General features: G+C 29.3%; 1 protein-coding gene across 1 annotated transcript in view; it reads left to right on the forward strand.

The window, feature by feature from the left end:
* LOC107451275 (glucose dehydrogenase [FAD, quinone]) overlaps window positions 1-18,891 on the forward strand; it is a 46,231-nt gene that overhangs the window by 16,909 nt on the left and 10,431 nt on the right. The window contains exons 2-6 of the mRNA XM_016067327.3: window positions 10,698-10,900; window positions 10,979-11,168; window positions 14,858-14,989; window positions 15,354-15,475; window positions 18,268-18,438. Coding sequence (XP_015922813.2) covers window positions 10,698-10,900; window positions 10,979-11,168; window positions 14,858-14,989; window positions 15,354-15,475; window positions 18,268-18,438 — 818 coding nt within the window. The remainder of the gene's footprint in view (window positions 1-10,697; window positions 10,901-10,978; window positions 11,169-14,857; window positions 14,990-15,353; window positions 15,476-18,267; window positions 18,439-18,891) is intronic.

Below are 18,891 nucleotides of genomic sequence, written 5' to 3' on the forward strand. Positions count from 1 at the left end.
GAATTTTTCTTCAAATGTTTGGCGTGTTCTGTTCCTGAAAGATTTACTAATATTCTGGAGATTTTTTTCAAGTTCTTCGGCCTTTTCCTTAGGGAAATTTTGTTTCTTATTTGCTGCTAAAAAATGGCGTCTGATTCAGTCAATGACTTTGATGGAACTAAATGAAAACGTGATAAATTAATGTCCGATATTTACAGGCTCCCGCTAGACGGCGTACTCGAGCGTTGCGATCGCGAATAAAACCGATGATATTTCTTTTCTCGCGTTGGCTACAGTTTTCATTTTTAATTGATAGGCTTCGGCGCGCAAGAGCACGTAGTGAGCATCATATGACTAATCTATATTATATAAAACGCTAATACGTTTTAATTAATAGGCTTCGGCGCACAAGAGCACGTAGTGAGCATCATATGTCTAATCGGGTGAATTCTCACCGAATTATCAAACAAGTTCTCACAAAATTATCTTCATCGAAGCCGATGCTTTACATCCGATGTTCAGTACTATTTCATATTGTTTTACAACACATGGTTTTGAAATGCACAGGTTTAGAATTTTCTACAGTGGAAAGTTTTCGGAACTTCAGTGTTCAAAAAAGTATACAAAAGCTAGACGTTAAGAACGTATCCAATTAGCGCGCAAAGCGAGCATCGGATTGCGAAGCAATCCGAAATGAACTGCGAAAGCAGTTCCTGGGGTTGGCGAGCGCCAGCAAGCAGGGGGCGAAGCCTCCTAGTAAGAATTATTTTGTTACAATGATATCTAAAAATTGTAACAAATATACGCTATTCTGCTCGTATTTAAAAAAACTGAGGAAAAAATGTTTTTCTGACGATTTTCTTCTACAGTGAAACAAAAGTAAAAACTTATCTCTCATTTGATTTTTTAAGGGCATGTTAGTATATGACGTCCCATTTTTAGTGGTCCAATCAAATCCAATGCTTATGTAACGTCATATAGTTTCTTTTTAAAGAACGAATGTTCGCCATAGTTATCGAAATGTGTCGCAAAGTTTCGGATTCCAATAAGATTACGAAACTATAATCGTTTTTTAATAATTTTATCATATATCTATCGTAAAAGATAGTACGAATTAAATTCATGCCTGACTTGTTTAACTTTTCAAAGCTTTTATATTGTTTTCAAAGGATAGTTTGATAACAAAATTAAACTGAACTATAATGTCAAGCCTGATTACTTAAATCCTATACTGTAATGGTCTTTTCTTAATTTGCAACTGAGTGATCTTTCTTTTCCTTCAATTTTCCTTTTTATGAAAGAACATCGCTTGATTGTCTATCATGTTAGACAATGTTTGGAACAATTATATCGCCTAAAAATATTTAAAGATTTTTACTCTTGTATACTTTTACGAAAAAATTGTCAATATGAAATGTATTTTTCCCTCTCTTGTTGGAGTTTTTAATAACAATGAACAATTCTAAGAAATATTAGAAATACAGACTCAAGTGGGACAGTTTTATGGCAAATAAATATCCAGCAGATTTTGTTTCTTGACCAAAATGTGAAGAAATACACTTTAAAAATATCCCACTTTATGCAAAAAATGTTAAAAAAATAAAATTAATAAATTTCTTTTAGTAATAAAATAATTAATTTCTTATTATTGAATTTTTAAAAAGAAATAGTTTATCGCTTTTAAAAGATCATCTTCTTCGTAGCTACATATTTCATTTCGAAGCTATCCTGTTTTGATTTAAAGCTCGGTTGTCTGGAGGTTGTAAGTTTTGTGAAGTTAAAGTTTTATTGAGAATTGACGATTCTGACTTTTGTAACATTAGAACATTCCAGCTATCCAACCATCCTTAGGAACTCTGGTTTCTCGTCTAGCTGTAATACCATTGAAGATTTGGGTTAAAATCTAATGAACATAATGTGTTTTCTGGTTTACAATACAAAATTTCAGCTGTAAGTTTCTTAGGAATTACGAAAATCACCAAATATTTCCTATCCACGGAAGAGGTTCGTACTGTATTATTAAGAACGCCAGTTAGTCATCGTCCAGGCACAAAATAGAATCACTGCATTGCACGAAGAGCTTCAATCCTGCTAAACGCATTTTCTGATTTTCTAATCGGTGAATTCGTGTTTTTGTTATGATGAAAGGAAAAAAAAATGTTCTAGTTGCTAGAGAATAAAAATTTTTCTTCAGATTTTCGTACTGATTACGAAGCAGAAAGTAGATTTACTTTTCTTTTCGGAAAATAGTTAGCTGGTCTGAAGATTTGCTTTGCACGCTGTGGTTCAGTAAACCTATTAAGGAATCATATTGACAAATTTTTGACACAATGGAGTATAATTCATTAATTACATATATTTATTTCTTGTGTGTATTTCTCTTTCAGGCATTTTATTAATTATTTCTCCTTGTGATTAAATTTGCACAGTTTTGATTGCTCGTAAAATTGTCGATCGAAGATTCGATAAATGATGTCTTATTACACTGAGGAGCCAAAAAAAACTGGTATACCTGCCTAATATCGTGTAGGGTACCCGCGAGTACGCAGCAGCGCCGCAACACGACGTCGCATGGATTCGATCAATGTGTGAAGTAGTGCTGGAGATAATTGACACCATGAATACTGCAGCGCTGTCCATAAACCAGTGGGAGTAAGAGGGGGTGGGGGTATCTTCTGAACATCACGTTGGAAGGCATCCCAAATATGTTCAATAACGTTCCTGTCTGGGGATTTTGGTGGCCAGCGGAAGTGTCTAAATTCAGAAGAGTGCCGCTGGCCGCCAAAATCCCCAGACATGAACATTATTGAATATATTTGGGATGCCTTGCAACGTGATGTTCAGAAGATACCCCCGCCCCCTCTTACTCCCACTTACGGACAGCCCTGCAGGATTCATGGTGTCAATTATCTCCAGCATTACTTTACACATTGATCGAATCCATGCCATGTCGTGTTGCGGCACTTCTGCGTGCTCGCGGGTACCCTGCACGATATTAGGCAGGTATACCAGTTTTTTTGGCTCTTCAGTGTATAATTGCCGGATTCTCATTCTTCATCCACTGTACAATACACATTCTGTAGAAGCGGTTCCCAAATGGAGTACCGAAGGGACAATGTATTCTGTTTAAAAGTTAGAGGTTTCAAGCTGATATATTTTTTTTCTCAATCGAAATTTTTTTCTTCTTGAAACCTGTAATTATATTTAGATTCCATCAATAATCCTTCATTTACTTAACATTGGGTTTCTTTTACGAAATTATTTATTGTAAAATGCCAAAAAGAAAGGCCATTTTTTAAAAAATAGAATTTTTCTAATAACAATGTATTGAATAAGTTATGGAATTGACAATAAAACAATTTCATTTATGTTTCCTATCGCGCTTATGAAATCAAGGTAAAATAAAATTCACTAATAGCAAAATTATCTCTTGATAACAATTTTCAACATTTATAGCAATTCTTTTTAAGTCATCATTTCAACGAAAACCTTCATTCGACTTAATTTTTCTTCAGCTTATGTGTATATATACCAAAAACAAATTCATACTTGACTAGATTCAGCTGTCTTAATGCGAATTCAACTATCGGACATAAAACCTAATTTAAGATTATTACTAATATAACGATGAAAAATTTTAATTACTTTTATTAAGTGTTTTTAAAATACTAGACAAAGATCGCTCCGCTGTCTAACCCCCATAATTTCTTCTTATTCATGTTTTTTCTTAATGTTATTAGTTCCCCCCAAAACACAGATCATTTTGTTTTCAAAATATATTGTAGCTTTACGCAAAAACATTTTGTTGACATGTTAATTGTTGCGAAATAGACGATTACCTAGATTTGAATTTGAAAAATAAACCTTGCGATTTTTTTATTTTGGGGGAGAGTTATATTTGATCGGTTAATACTTTCACAATTGTCTTTCTATACTTTATTCTGGTTAGGTATCTGCGTAAAGAAGGTAGGTCATTTATGGTTGTCTAGCCTAAATTGGGGATTCATGTTTTTTGTTCTATAATGCGTTTCGCAGTCTCAGGGCTGAAAGCATAGATATGCCACGACCCTGAGATACCCTACTGACTTTTCGGGATAGACTCAGTCTAGAACACCTTTTTAAAATTTTTAGTGGAAAAATAACTAAATATTGCTTTTAAATGAACGAATATGCTCAATTTAAAAATAAAACATCGAATTTTTTAATGACAAAACTCAGTGATAAACTTTAACTTGTATAAATTTAAGTCGATAAAATATTTAAAGCAGTTTTATGGTATAATAGTCTTGTAAAATTATCATGAATGGTTACAAAAATTTGGTCAGTTTCAATTTCTTGATATCACCAAATTTTCCCAATTCTTCCATAGAAAATTCCAATTTTTCCTTTCTTGCAAAGAAAACCCTTCATTGTTGGAGTGCTGCCCTGTTCGCAATTAGTAACACTCGGTTGCTTCCAACCCTTTACATCCCAGTTGTTCACTTAACCATGGCTAAGCTCTTACCACCGTTTTCGAGGGTACTATCTTTTAGCGGCTATGGCAGGATTGCCATGAAAATTTGATCATTGTCAGACGACATGGACAGCGTCTGAGCTGGGACTATTCAGACCAAAATTCACCACAACCAACGAGAGGTCTTTTAGCCACGGCACCTTGCTGAGATATCTTGTGTCGTACAAATGTGCATAGTTTTGATAAAAGAAACGTTCATCTTATTTAAAAAAATTGCAGAATTTTCGGATAGTTGCAAGATTGAGGATTTAGTTTCCCATTCGCTCTGCTCTTATGAATTGGTTAACCAGACTGACCATGGTAAAGAACTGTAATCGTTATTTACCGGTAAAACCACGTACTCTAATATTTGCAGGATTCTGTTAATTGCTTTTAATGTTTTTTTTTTCAACTGTATTCAAAATTACGTTTTGGTTAAAATTTTTTTTTTCCACTATCACAGCCTCATCTTCAATATGATGTTCTGACTCTCTAGTTTGGTCTAGATAAAATAGACTAAGACATGAGTCCTTTTCAGGGCTCGAAAAAACTCAGAAATTTTACCCGTCCCCGAGGACGGCTTATTCAACAATGTACCCGTCATCCTTTGAAACTAACCCGTAGCTTCTAAATAAATTAAAATATAATTTTCTCTTATTTATTACAAACATATATATAAATTGCACAATGAATTAGTAGTTACTGGGATTACAAATACTAGGATTACATTATACAGTAATAAAAGAAATACTAGGTTACTAATAGTAACCTAGCATTTCTTTTACGAAATAATTTATTTCTTTTATCAAATAATTTAAACGACAAAGATCAAGTTATCTGGAATGTCAATTTATCCGAGGGTACTGCGTTATTTAAATGAATCAAATATGACATTTTCCAGTTACACAAACAAGCCAATGGTTTATAGAGGTTTCTGCACAGAAATCTGAAAGGGGTTTTCCATTTAGGTAGATTTTCATAATTGCATTTCTACTCCTTCAAAAAAGATTGTAAGATAACTAAAATTGAAAATGTATCACGAACATTAACAGGAAAATGGCCGTCCGCGCGGACATCTGATTCGAGAAATTTGTTGTCCGCTGGGAATTTTTGACTGCCGGGGACGGGTGGTTTTTCGAGCCCTGGTCCTTTTGGTCCTTAAATGCCAATAACCGCTACTAATTTTATATACAGAAGTGGAGAAATATTTATTACCTTTGAAGCACTGTTAAGAAAGAAGTAGCATTGTATGAGGAAATTGAAATGTTATGTATATTGAGATGTAATGCTTTTTTTTTTTTTTTTTTTTTGAAATTATGAAGCTACACTTTACTTTTTGCTTTGTTTTAAGTTTTTTCCAACTGATTCAGTAATCTTATGAATTTTATTTTTCCTGCCTAATTTACATTGAATTTATTCCATTTCACTTATTATAATTAAATGTTAGTCTAAGGTGAGAAACCACACAGATACAGCATTTGCTTCTGTGGAGCACAAGGCGATTTAATGTAGTACTGTCCTTTGTCGAGGAGTGAGATAATTTATTTGAATACGAGGAGAACCAATATGGAGAAAGAGAGAGATGTTTGTTGCTGCCGACAGGATTCGAACCAAAGAACTCTGTGGTTGCAATTGGTAAGCAGCTTTATATTCAAGGGCCGCCCACATCTGTTTCTACTACAATTATTACGTTAATTTGTCGTTTAACTCATTTTTGTTGAAAATCGAATAATGACCTAGTAAAAATTTCGAAACTCTTAAATTTTGAAGAGCTTTATTTCGAAAGGTATTAGTGTTATGTGTTTAGTATGAACAGTAACTAGTCTACTTTTTTTTTTTGACGTAGATTAGCTAATTGTAAACAAAGCTGAAAACCAAAAGGTAAATATTTTTATCATAAAGGCGTCATCTTTGCTCTGAACATAAACTGGTTTTGACGAGATTTTCTTGATTCTCAAATATGCATAAAGCGGAGCTTGCTACGAAGTAGAATCTTCTGAACCTGTTCCCTGGCTTCGGAGATCTCCTCAATATGAGAAATATAAAGATTGAAAACGAAACTGTTTAAAGGTCAAATATTTGGGAGAAACTGGGAAAACTTTTCTTTGATAGAAATGACGTTTTCAAGACGACTGCTAACGTGGTTGTCGGAGGAACTGGAAAAATTTAATTCCTTATAACAGTACCTCCTCAGATGACTTATCAAAAACTTAAAACTACCCGAATTTTTGTAATTACATTTGTAGTTAATCAATCAAGTATTTTTGGGACCACTTAACTAGACTACAAAAACAGTTGAGGTAAATGAAAATATTGATTTCATGCACAGAAGTTCGACCATTATTGCTGGGTACGATTGTTTTCGCTTGTGCCCGAGAATCTGATTGGTGAAAAATATTTACCCATTAAAAACTCGCCAATCAAGTTCTCGTTTGCAAACGAAAATGGTCCTTTTTTACGCACGGAGAACATGCTCCTCGCAGTAATAGAAACGTTCCCGTGTCAATAAAAGTTGGATAGTAGTGCTAAAGCGCCAATTTCTTTCCATAACTTATAGGATAAGAAGATAGTTGTTTCGTTTCGAAACTCAAATTATTTACATTTTACTTATTTGCGTCTTGTGAATCTTCCTTATATCTTCTGTTTATTATATTAAATCGTTCGACTTTGCTTTCTTAAAAAGAATATAAAAGGGGGGGGGGAAACTACATAACTTGCATTATAGTTAGTTCAGATTTTCGAACCAGGCTATGAGGAATATTTGGTTGAGAATTCTTCTTTAAGAATATCAATCAAGATAAGAAGTCGTGTATATTTAATAAGAAGTTTGCCCTAAAGTTATTGGTTGAAATGCAAAAATATTATGTTTATTTTAAGAAATCAAATAACAAATTTCTTGCATTTGGTGAACTTAAATGTAAAATGATGAAAATTCTTTCAGATCCTAATTTTTTATGATGGTTTGAATTATTTAAAAGTAGGGTGCCAAATGTAATCGCAAATTTTGTGTAACAAAATGATAGTAGAAATGTTTTGGGCATTGAATAATAGTCTGTCAGTTTTTACAACAAATAATACATTAAATAATAAACTCACCCAACGAATATTATAAAAAAAAAAAAAAAAATTATGTTTTTTATATTGTTAAGAATTTTTTTTAATGATTCACTTCGAACTTCTATGTCTGGTAAATAATTAATAATTTAGTAATTGCAATGATTGTATTCAGATAACATCTACATGAAACTATGAAAGTGGCCAAAGCTCTTAGAATAGAGGAAATAGTATTCACCATTTTGTATTTGCTTTTGTAATGAAAGTTAAAAATAAGTGTTTATGGCTTACAACGTTTGAGTCTTAACAATTGGTGAAGTTGTAAAGGTTTGCTTCCAATGCAAGAAAAAGGTTTGAAAATTGGACAGATCAGTTCTGAAGTAAGACTTTACTTGTTTGCAGTTAACGTACAAAAAGAGTACCTATAATGGCAAAAAAGCAATTATTTAGAATAAGTGACTTAATCAAGTTTTGGCAAAAGTAAAAATATAGAATAAGGGACATTTTTGCCAATTCTCCAAAAGTTTTACCTCAAGATTAGCACAACAAAAGTGCAATTTTTGTATCAATCTTTGTATGTTTAAAATGTGAGAAAAAAATAATTTAGAATCAAATTTACGAAACTAAAAAGAACTTAAACTTTGCCTACCACTAGAAAATATTTGTTTTACAAAGTAGAGCAAGTTGGTTCTCTGAGTTAGCAAGCAAGGAATGAAATATTAAAATTAGTTGAAGTTTTTCTTATGAATTTAGATTTCATCAAATGCATCAAACTTGTCTATTTGTTTAACTCGTAGAGTTCAGTGTGGAGTGATATCTGAAACATTTCTTATTTTGTGTAGTTCACATGTGGAGAAATTAATTGTAGAGAGTAACTTCTTTGAGAGAGGTTTCTTTTATATTTTATTTGATGGATTGTTAACACATCATGGACTTTTAAAATACTTAGGACTTTTAAACACACTTAGTTAGTAATTGGACTTTTAAAATACTGGATGCTTAATAATTTGATAATTTAAAAAAAAAAAAATCTTTCATTAATTTTATCTTTAGAAAATAAATTTAATATTACTAAATAATAATAGGATAAATATGAGATGATACGTAAGAATGAGTTGGTTTTTTATTAGAGTTTTTGTATGATTATTGTAGATGTTTTTTTCTGGATAATTAAAATATAAATAATAAATTTTTAGATTTATCAAATTTAAATATCTAGATTTCTTATTTGTTTAAATCTGTGGACTTTAAATTTAAAGACTGAAATTGCTAAACAAAGATGAAAACAGTTGAATTTAGAAATTAAAGATGAGCTTTTTAATCTCTCTATCGAAATTAATTCTGTAGGTGTTCAGCCAATTAGTGTTAAATGATCTACTTTTGCATTTAAAATTCAGGGATGTGATTCTTCCACGGATTTCCGCTTATTTTCAGATTTTTCCATTTTTCCCACTAATTTCTGCGAATTATTATTTTTTTTTTTGCACAAGTTCAAATATTTTATGAGGAATTTAATTGTCCGTGGAGCGAAAGTATTGAAGTCCTCATTCCTCTCTCTGAAGTTTCTCTAAAAATCATTTCCTTGAGATAAAACTGGTTGACCTTTATACAGGAATGAGTTTTTTTGCTTTTGTCTCTCGGATTTCAGCCTTTTTATCAAAAACTCAGATTCTCTAAAAGTTTTTTTTTTTTTATAAAAATAAATATCCCTTTTTTTTTTTTTTTTTTTTTTTTTTTTTTTTTTTTTTTTTTTAAGCTTTAGCCGTTTTAATAAAATAATTATATTATTTACAATTTTCAAAGATTGACAGAAAACTCAAACTACGTCCTTGCTGCTAACCCTTCCGCATTTTTACTTATTTTAGCTATTTCTCTATTTTAGCTTGTAATATCAAGCATCAATTTCTGTATTTATACGTGCTGTGAAAATTAGACATTGGGATTCATATTCACGTGATTTAAAAATTATGCATCGTGATTTGTGTTTTTGCATTATTTACATTCTATATGGAGTTTCATATTCACGTGATTTAAAAGCCTCATATCGGGATTCATATTCTCTCAATTTAAAATCATGCATGTAATTCATATTCATATATTCATAAAATTTTAAAATTAATCTTCGGGATTTATAATCACCAAGTTTAAAAATCACACTTTTTTTGTCAAATTTTTGGATATATATGTATACACAAATAAAAATAATTATGATAATTCACTCATTCTTGGATTTCCTCTTTTTTACTTTCTGACTACTCTCATCCCTGAAAATTACGCTATTTAAAGGTACATTAAGAATATTTTCATTTTATATTTTAGGAAAAATTAGAAATATAATTTTTTTCTGGATGAAATTATTTTGAGAAAAACTTTATTACTTGATTAAAGATAATATTGATAAATTTTTTTCAAAAAGTTTGATAAAAAAGATTATATGAAAATAACGTCAAAGGGTTGAAATCTTGAATAAACACTAAATTGTTGCTTATCAGTCTGACTAAATTATTGGGAACACATTTTTCAGATTGCAGCTTCTTTATATTTGGATAATTACCTCCAAATTTGCTTGAAAAATGTATGTTTATTCAGGAAAAATTCAGTTTTATGTTGTCTTTACTCTTTACAGAATATATCTTTTTATAAATTGAGAGTTTAAGAATACTGATGTACTTTTGTAATATTTTCACATTTTTGTTTTTTTTAATTTATATGATTATTTTTGTTACCTTGAATTCTTAATCTTATGAGTTTATTCAGAATGCCATTTAACACTGCATTCATTTCAATGTAATTCAAATTTCTGTGCTTGACTTTGTAACCTAGTTTAAGAGTTCAGTGGAGTAAGATTCTAAGTTGCATTTTAATAAATGTCAGTAAATTAGCTTTAAAGTTACCTTGGCAATAATAAGAAATAAAAATTATATTTTCCTTTTTTTTTAAAAGCTTCCCAGTTGGCAAAATATATAATACTCAGTTTAACTGTTAATTTCATAGCAGTCACAATCTATGTTCGACTCAGATTTAGATTCCAGCGGTAGCTAGTTGATTCAAATTCTGCTCTTAGCTTGCACTGGCCACAGTGTTGTTGTAAAATATTAATTTACTGTATATTTATACTCTTTGCCTGTAAATATTATTTTAGTAAAATATTATATTGAAATACATGTTTCAGTTGGTGCTGGTTCTTCTGGTGCTGTTATTGCTAATAGATTATCAGAGGATCCAAATGTGAAAGTATTATTATTAGAAGCAGGTGGTTCGGATAACCAAATAACGGACGTTCCTTTAGTGGCTGCAAGTTTACAACAAACACCTGTAGATTGGGCATATCAAACAGAACCTCAAGAAGTAGCATGTTTGGGCCTTAAAGGCAGAGTATGAAAATTCTTTCTGAAGTTTATTTTTATAAGATTTGTTTATGTTTTGTCTTAATTTATATTATCTTTCCAATAGCGCAGTAGATGGCCTCGAGGTAGAGTTCTTGGCGGTTCGAGTACTTTAAATTATATGCTGTATGTTAGAGGGAACAAGAAAGATTATGACAGGTGGGAAGCCTTGGGTAATAAGGGATGGTCTTGGAATAATGTTTATCCTTATTTCTTGAAATCTGAAGATAATAGAGATCCACCTTTAGTTGATTCAGGTTTGAAAACTTTCATATAACATTTGATTATGAATAATTAGGATAATATCCAATTGTATTTTTGATTTATTAGCACTGTTTTTATGACATTTTATCTGTTTAAGAATATATCCAACTCTGAATATTAAATACAAGTATTTTAAAATAAATTTGAAATTTTAATCATTTTATAAAATGATTTTGTCTGATATTTTAATTTTAAGATAGAATCCGTCAAAAAACGAAGACCGTTTAAAGCAGTTCAATTTATAAGTTTTATTAATAAATAATTTATAATATCTGTAAGCCCTTATGTATTGCAAGCTGATTTTTAAAAGAAAGTAAAATTGAATGTACAAATAAAAATATTTAAAATTGTTTTTTGGTAAAGAGAAAAATTATGGAGGTTACAAAAAAATTAAGGAAACTTAAGTAAAGAAAAAAAAAACTCTGATAGCTTCAGAGGATTTGGTAATTGTTGATGAGAATGTTTGATTAAGAGAAAGCTGGTGTGTATTCAAAATTCCTTGCATTCTATTGTTGACTTGAAGAACTAAAAGCTGTTATTTTTAGGACTGAACAAATTGTTAGAAAGTATTGTTTCTTGCAAGGAATTTCTGTACATGCTGTCTCAGAATCAAAAATTATTGACACTTATAGGGTAAACTAACCAGTGAAGGAACACTTAAGCTTCGCTTGCCTTTTGAAAAATCATATTAATTTCAAAATTCGTAATTTTAGTTAAATGACAGTGTCAACATATTTGTTACTAATTGCAAATTATGTAAAAAAATTGTAGAGAACTTACATAATATTGTTTTAAAGTTTTGGAGGTTCAAATAACAAGTAGTAAGAAGACCAAGTGAAGGAACAGCTCTTACCAGTGAATGAACACCCAGTAAAGGAACACTTAATTTTGGTTATTTTTTAATGCTCTTTATGAATTTATAAGCCATACAAATATTTAAAAACAAGCCTATTCTTGAAATTATAACATATAAATACTTGGAAAATGTTAACTTTTTTTTGTAATCATGAATTGAAAATTAAAGTGTCAACATATTGACACATACTGTTCATTCACTGGGAAATCTATGCCCAGTAAAGGAACATGCCTGTTTTCTCACTGGTTAGAAGTTGTTTTTCGTATTTTTAACATACTTTTGATGCGGAACATCACTAAAGGTACAAGAAAATTAAAGTTTATCTTTTATTTTCAGTAACTTAGAAAAAAACCCTGTCAAGGAACACTTGTTCCTTCACTGGTTTTTCAGTGTTTGGTGATCCAGTGAATAAACACCCCCTATATTTTAAATTCTCTTTTTCACAGTGAGAAAAATAAAACTATTACATGCAATTAATTCCACTTCAAACATATAAATGCAAACACTCACCTTATAATTTTTTCAAAGAAACAAGGTGTTGCAGAGATAATAACAAATTCAAAAATTTTTCCAGAGAAGTCTATTTGACCAGGTAATCCAAAACATTGCTAGATGACTTTCTATTGTTTGGTAGTAGTGTTCCTTCACTGGTTGGTTTACCCTAGTACTTTTTATCTTCTAACCTAAAAAAGAGATTGCTTTTATCTTACAGTATATTCTGGTTGGAATAATCTGAAAAGAATGATAAATTACCTAAAAAAAGAAACTGAAATTTTGCAATAAAGTATTTAAGGTTTCATTTATTTCAATGAAAAGAATAGTAAAAAATACTATTAAGAAAATTTTTTATTTGAAGAAATTAAGAATATGAAATGAAGGGATACAATTATTCCAATAGTAATTCCACTCTCAGGTCTCTTCACAATTGTGGCATTGTATTTGGAGACAAAACATGATTGTTTTGCTGGACATTTGCATGGATTTAGTAAATATAAGCCCCTTGTGCACATTTTAAAATCATAATTTTGAGATGGACAGCTCTAAAATATTCTTCATTGAACGGAACAAAAAACTACACTGGATATTGGCAAACTGGAGTTGATACAATGATATCCAATTAAATTCTTTTGTATTTATTCACTTCTTTTATGTTTTTGATTTATGTTAATTATTCCTTTTATGTAAATGACTTCTCTTATGTTAATAGTTTTTTTAATGTTTTATGTCTATTATGTTTATTACGTTTTTGCCTTTTTCTGATCTAATTTTTGTCTTTTATGCTCCAATCTCATGCATCTTTCAATGGGAGGCCAATGACATTCAATAGAGCTTTTATAATGAAGAAAAAAAATTCATTGACTGTTTAATTAAAACAGTAAATTGAAATCTTTAGATTAATGTGTTCAAAATTTAAATATGTTCTGTTCTTTAACTTTAAATCTGAATATATTACTATTTATTTACAAATCTCTCTATACATTACTTAAAAGGTTTTGACTTCCAAGCATTCTTTTTTAATGTTCTAATAAATGTGATTTTTACAGAGATTGTTGCCGTTTTGAAATTCAAATATTAATAAAATACTTGGTCAAAGAATTATTTTTTAGAAGGATAAAATAAAATTATTTTGTCTTTCAATTTTTGTGCAAAGTTGGAGGAAAAACAATTTTATTTCTTAACACACCATCACCAGAGACATTTTTTTTAGAAGTTTAATGGAGTTTGTGCAATGTTTGTAATTTATAGTGACCCTTGGCATTATAAAATATGTTTACTTAAAATACTTTTATTCAATGTGTATACAATTTCATTCAGTATGGTACGAATTATGTATAAATAAATCTGTATAGTTTTTTCTATTTCATTATTAGGGAGAGATAGTATTTGTAATACCTAAAGAAAAGAGAATCACAAATCTTTATGAATATTGCCATTAAATCATAATTGCTTTCAACATAGTTAATTTTCATCCTAAAAATGAAAAGGCTATCATTTTCTGTGTGTGATTAGTTGGATTACATAAATATTTTCAAGTTTGAGACTAAATTATTTGCCAATTTTAGAAAACGTGGACGAATTTATGGTGCTCAGAGTGCATTGTTTAGAGTACTTGACATTGAAATGAGAAAAGACTTTGAATAATTCATTTTAAAAGATTGAAAATGAATTTTTTTATTAGATTGAAAATGGATAAAAAGAATCTGCAATGAAATATATTTAAATTAGTGTTGCCAGACTGTCATCTAAATTATTTTGTCAAGTTTTCTATCAAGTCGACATTGACAAATGCACTTTTATTATTGGCAAACATCCAAGAGAAAAATTTCTCTACTGTATTCATGTGAGGCTTTCTTACAGTTTTGATTTTTACATGTTACTTGCAGGTTTTAATCATTCATGGAAAGAAAATTTAAACTGAATCTATTTGATACCAGAAAGTAGTGTGTGTTTATGTACTTGTTAAAAAATTTTAAATTTAAGTAATCATGTTTTATTTAATTTTGATTTAAGTTGCGTGAGGAAATTCAAAAAAAGATTTTTTTGTAAAAATCTGTTTCTTTATTTTATAATATCTGTAATTTTCTTAAGAACAGTAATTGTTTTTTTTAACTCAATTTTGTTTCACACTTAATATTTGCAGCTGAATTTTATGATAGAAATACTTTTCTTTTTTTTTCCCAAAAAATTTAACATGCCTTAAAATGCCAGTTTTTGTAATTTCAAGCTATTAACTCTTTTCTTCTTTGACTGAATTATTTAAATTATAATAATGCAATATGGATGTCTATATTGAAATAAATTTTAAATGCATTTATTGATTTGCAGGTTATCACGCAACTGGTGGTTACTTAACCGTTTCAACACCACCGTATGCAACACCTCTTGCAAAGAGTTATGTTGAAGCCGGTTTAACTATCGGGTATCCAAATATTGATATAAATGGTGCTAAGCAAGGAGGTATGCTCAAACAGTTTTATTTGTTAACGTATAAAAAGTTTTAATGAAAGTGGCTTAGATTTATTGTGTATGCATGTTTAGTTCGTAATTGCACTATGAAAGAATTCTTCATTAAAATCTTCATCGTAATGAGATTTGTATATTTTTGATAGTTTTTTCTTATTTAACATAGTTTAGGAAATGTTTTTGTAACATTTTGAATTCAATGTATACAATAAGTGCTATTGAAAGTATTTACTTGCCTATGTCTATTTTGTCTCATAAATTTTGCCTAGTATGTTATGATGTCATGTAATATTTAATTTTATTTTTACCTTCTCCTGTTTAGGTTTTAGTTACACTAAAAAGCTAATTTATTTTTTAGGTTGGATGATTCCCCAAGGTACCATCAGAAGAGGAGCTCGTTGCAGCACTTCTAAAGCATTTTTACAACCAACTCGAGGAAGGCCTAATTTGGACATTGTAATATTTGCTCATGCAACAAAAGTAAGGACAAGTTTAGATTTTCTAAATCTTTTTTAAACACTTATTAAATTTCATGTATAGTATACATTGATTAATTTTTTTCTGTTTGTTTCTTTGTTCTATCATATTTTTTATTACAGTTTGTGATTATTCAAGTATTTCCTGTGTAGGGGGAAATGGGGTAAGACCATGTAGCTAAGATTCAAAGTTTCTAAACTGTTTGACCTAAAAATTGTCAGATTTTATCAAGATTATATTTAGTTGTGTGCAATATATTACTCCCGAAAGACTAATGATGGGCTACTTTTTAATAAATGTTTTTTTTTCTCGGAAAAGTCAAATCACCCAATCTTTCTCCACTAGTGGGGTAAGAATTGTGCATATGTTAACTCTATGGGGAAATTTAGAAATAATAGAATTTCATTGAAAAAGTGGCAGATATTTTCTCCCATTTTATATGACAATTTGAGAAAATTATGCATGTAATTAACTCTTGATGTAATCAAGACTACTCAAGGGAAAGAGGGGCAATCGTACGCTGGTACCGCTGAGAGCCCGAGCAAAATTCCTTACAAGAAATAAGTTATTAATTATTTTTTTAAAAATAAAATTGCGAAGAATTTTTTTTATCTACATAAAACATGCAATTTTCTATAAAGAATCTTCAAAAATTCTACAAAATATGAAAGTAAGGTTTTTTCGTGATTTGAGTAAGGCGCCAACAATTAATTTTATCCTGGGGCCCATGAGAAACATTAAGGCATTTTATAACGGTTGATAAAAGTCTGGTTATGTTTAGCAAAGTATCTCTTAAACATTGGATATTTTTTTTATTTCAATCAGATTTTTAAAAAAAATTGTTTTTGCATTTAACGATTTCACAAAATGTATAAATAATAGATATTATTTAACAATAATGCTGCAACTAAAATTCTTAATAATAAAAAGATTAGCAATATTTAATTATTGCAAATAAATTACTGAATAAATAAAGTCAGTTTTTTTTAATCAAATTAAAAACATTAATAAATTGCAAAGACAGAGAAACACATTATCAAATGAAAAGCAAATTAATTTAGATCAGAAAGCATTTTCAAAAATAAATTATTTTTGGCAGGACAAGTCTTTATTCCTTATTTACATGTCAATATTAAATAAGTTGTAAAATTACTTGTATTGTAATAAGTGTGTACAAAATGAAATGAATGTGATTGAAATGTATTTAATGATATTTATCGATTTGATGATTTAATGATATATTTATAATATTTATTGATAATAAAACAACAAATTATTTTGCATACTACAATGAGCACATTAAAATATGAAATAAATAAAGCAAAATTATAATTTAGAAGCTACATTCTTAACAGCAATTAAACTCTTAAAGAGAGATTATGTTTAATTTAACTTATTTCTTGATTCTATGAATAAAACATTTATTATAAATGGGATTTGATATCAATGGTTTATTATCACAGCCTTAAGTATAATATATTAGTTAATGGATTACTGTATGTATTTTTTAAATAAATCTCTGATTTTAAAAAAAAATCATATGATTCAATACATTTTTTTAAAATTATTTTTAAATAATTCTAACCGTGCTTTATATTTTTCTTGACATTTTTGCAGTTCTTGAAGATTGCCTTCCACAACCACTCCCACATTAAATTTAAAATCAGCAATAGTCGAAATTTTTAATGCAATTAATTTCTGTGATGTAAAAGTTTAGAGTTAACAAATAGTTCCTTGTTATTTTAAAAATTACTCTTGATATAAAGGAGCATTACCTGAAATGAAATTCACATTTAGCAATGTAAATTATAATAACTTGTATGAATTATATATTCAAGGAATAATAAAAAATGTCCAAGATTTAGTATATTTTCAGACTTAGACTATTTAGCGAGACTTGTAATAAAACTATCGATCAGTCTGGAATTTTTGGTGGCCCTGGGCAGTTGCCCTCCCCTAAGCATGGCCCATGATGTAGTTATCTTCTTCCTCCACTGCACTACAGATTTTGTGGGCCCAGCATAGATACACATGAAAGGGAAAGGGTTTTAACATTAAGTGCTACTATTAGACTAAATCCTCATTGTTTGTTACATATTTAATCTTTATGAAAAATATAATAAGCTGGACTAAAAATAATTCCTATGAATGTAATAACTAATAAATAAGTTTACTTAAAAAATAAGAGAACCTTAAAAAAGTTTTCATAGCTAAACAAACTTACCTACACAGATGCCATGAATTAAGTAACAAAAGTACAACATTATGGCTGGTCCTTCTTCTTGACTAGTAAAATATAATTGAGTTTGTTTGCTAAAAAACAGAACTAATTTCTTCTGAATTAAGATACCAAACATAATTATCCCTAAAATTTTAGAGGGAAATAACACCTAAAAGAAATGAAGTAGCTAATGTTACTTGTATGTGTAGCAACATGTAACAATTTTATGCAACGGGCCTTGTGTGTATTCATACATTTAAGAATCTAAAATTAAAACTAGTGGTTAATGTAGCAATTATGTTTACAAAAGCCATTTTTTTAAATCCATGAAAGTTAATTAAAAATTAGACTGAGTCTATATACCAAGAATATTGAAAAATTGTTAAAAATACTTGCCCACCCTTTTCAACTTATCTGCTCTTAAAAACTACAAGTGTTATTATTAGTGTGACAAAACGTAAAGCAACTTTCTAAACTCTTTCCTCGAAGGTTTGAATTCTAACTTTTAAGCAAAAATATAGTATAATGTTTTTAAATTCCAAATTAGATTGTGTCTATTTTTAATCTCCTTTAGATTCTTTTTGATGAGAAAAAACGGGCGCGTGGAGTACAGTTTGATAGATTACGTATTTCATATACTGTCCATGCAAGAAAAGAAATAATTGTATCAGCTGGTGCTATAAACTCTCCACAACTTTTAATGCTGTCAGGAATTGGCCCAAAACATCATCTGCAACAACTAGGGGTTGGTGAGATTGCATTAAATTATTTGTGTCTGCAATTTTATATATATTTTTTATTTAAGGTTTTATTAATTTACATATATATATATATATCTTGTATGGTATGTATCTATGGACTATAGCACATCAAATACAGCCTTGTTATATGGACTGTTAAAGATAGCATAAACAGTTCATAAAATGTTTGATTATCATTGTTCATTATTTTTTGTTGAATTTGTCCTAAAATTTTGTATGAAATTGATTTTCATTTACTCTGTTCCATAACTACTAAAAATATTATTATGAAAATGCTGGTTAAAAATTTCTAATTTAAATTAGTTGTTCATATTACTCGTACTTTAGTGTAAGATAAGTAACATCAATGCTATTTTTTTCTTTTTTTTTCTTATCTCGAAGTTAAAAATTTAATATTTAGTCTGTGTTTGGTTAAAGTATTTGAAAATTTTTCTTTG

This window comes from Parasteatoda tepidariorum, chromosome 4 (genome assembly GCF_043381705.1).
Source record: "Parasteatoda tepidariorum isolate YZ-2023 chromosome 4, CAS_Ptep_4.0, whole genome shotgun sequence".
NCBI lineage: Eukaryota > Metazoa > Arthropoda > Arachnida > Araneae > Theridiidae > Parasteatoda > Parasteatoda tepidariorum.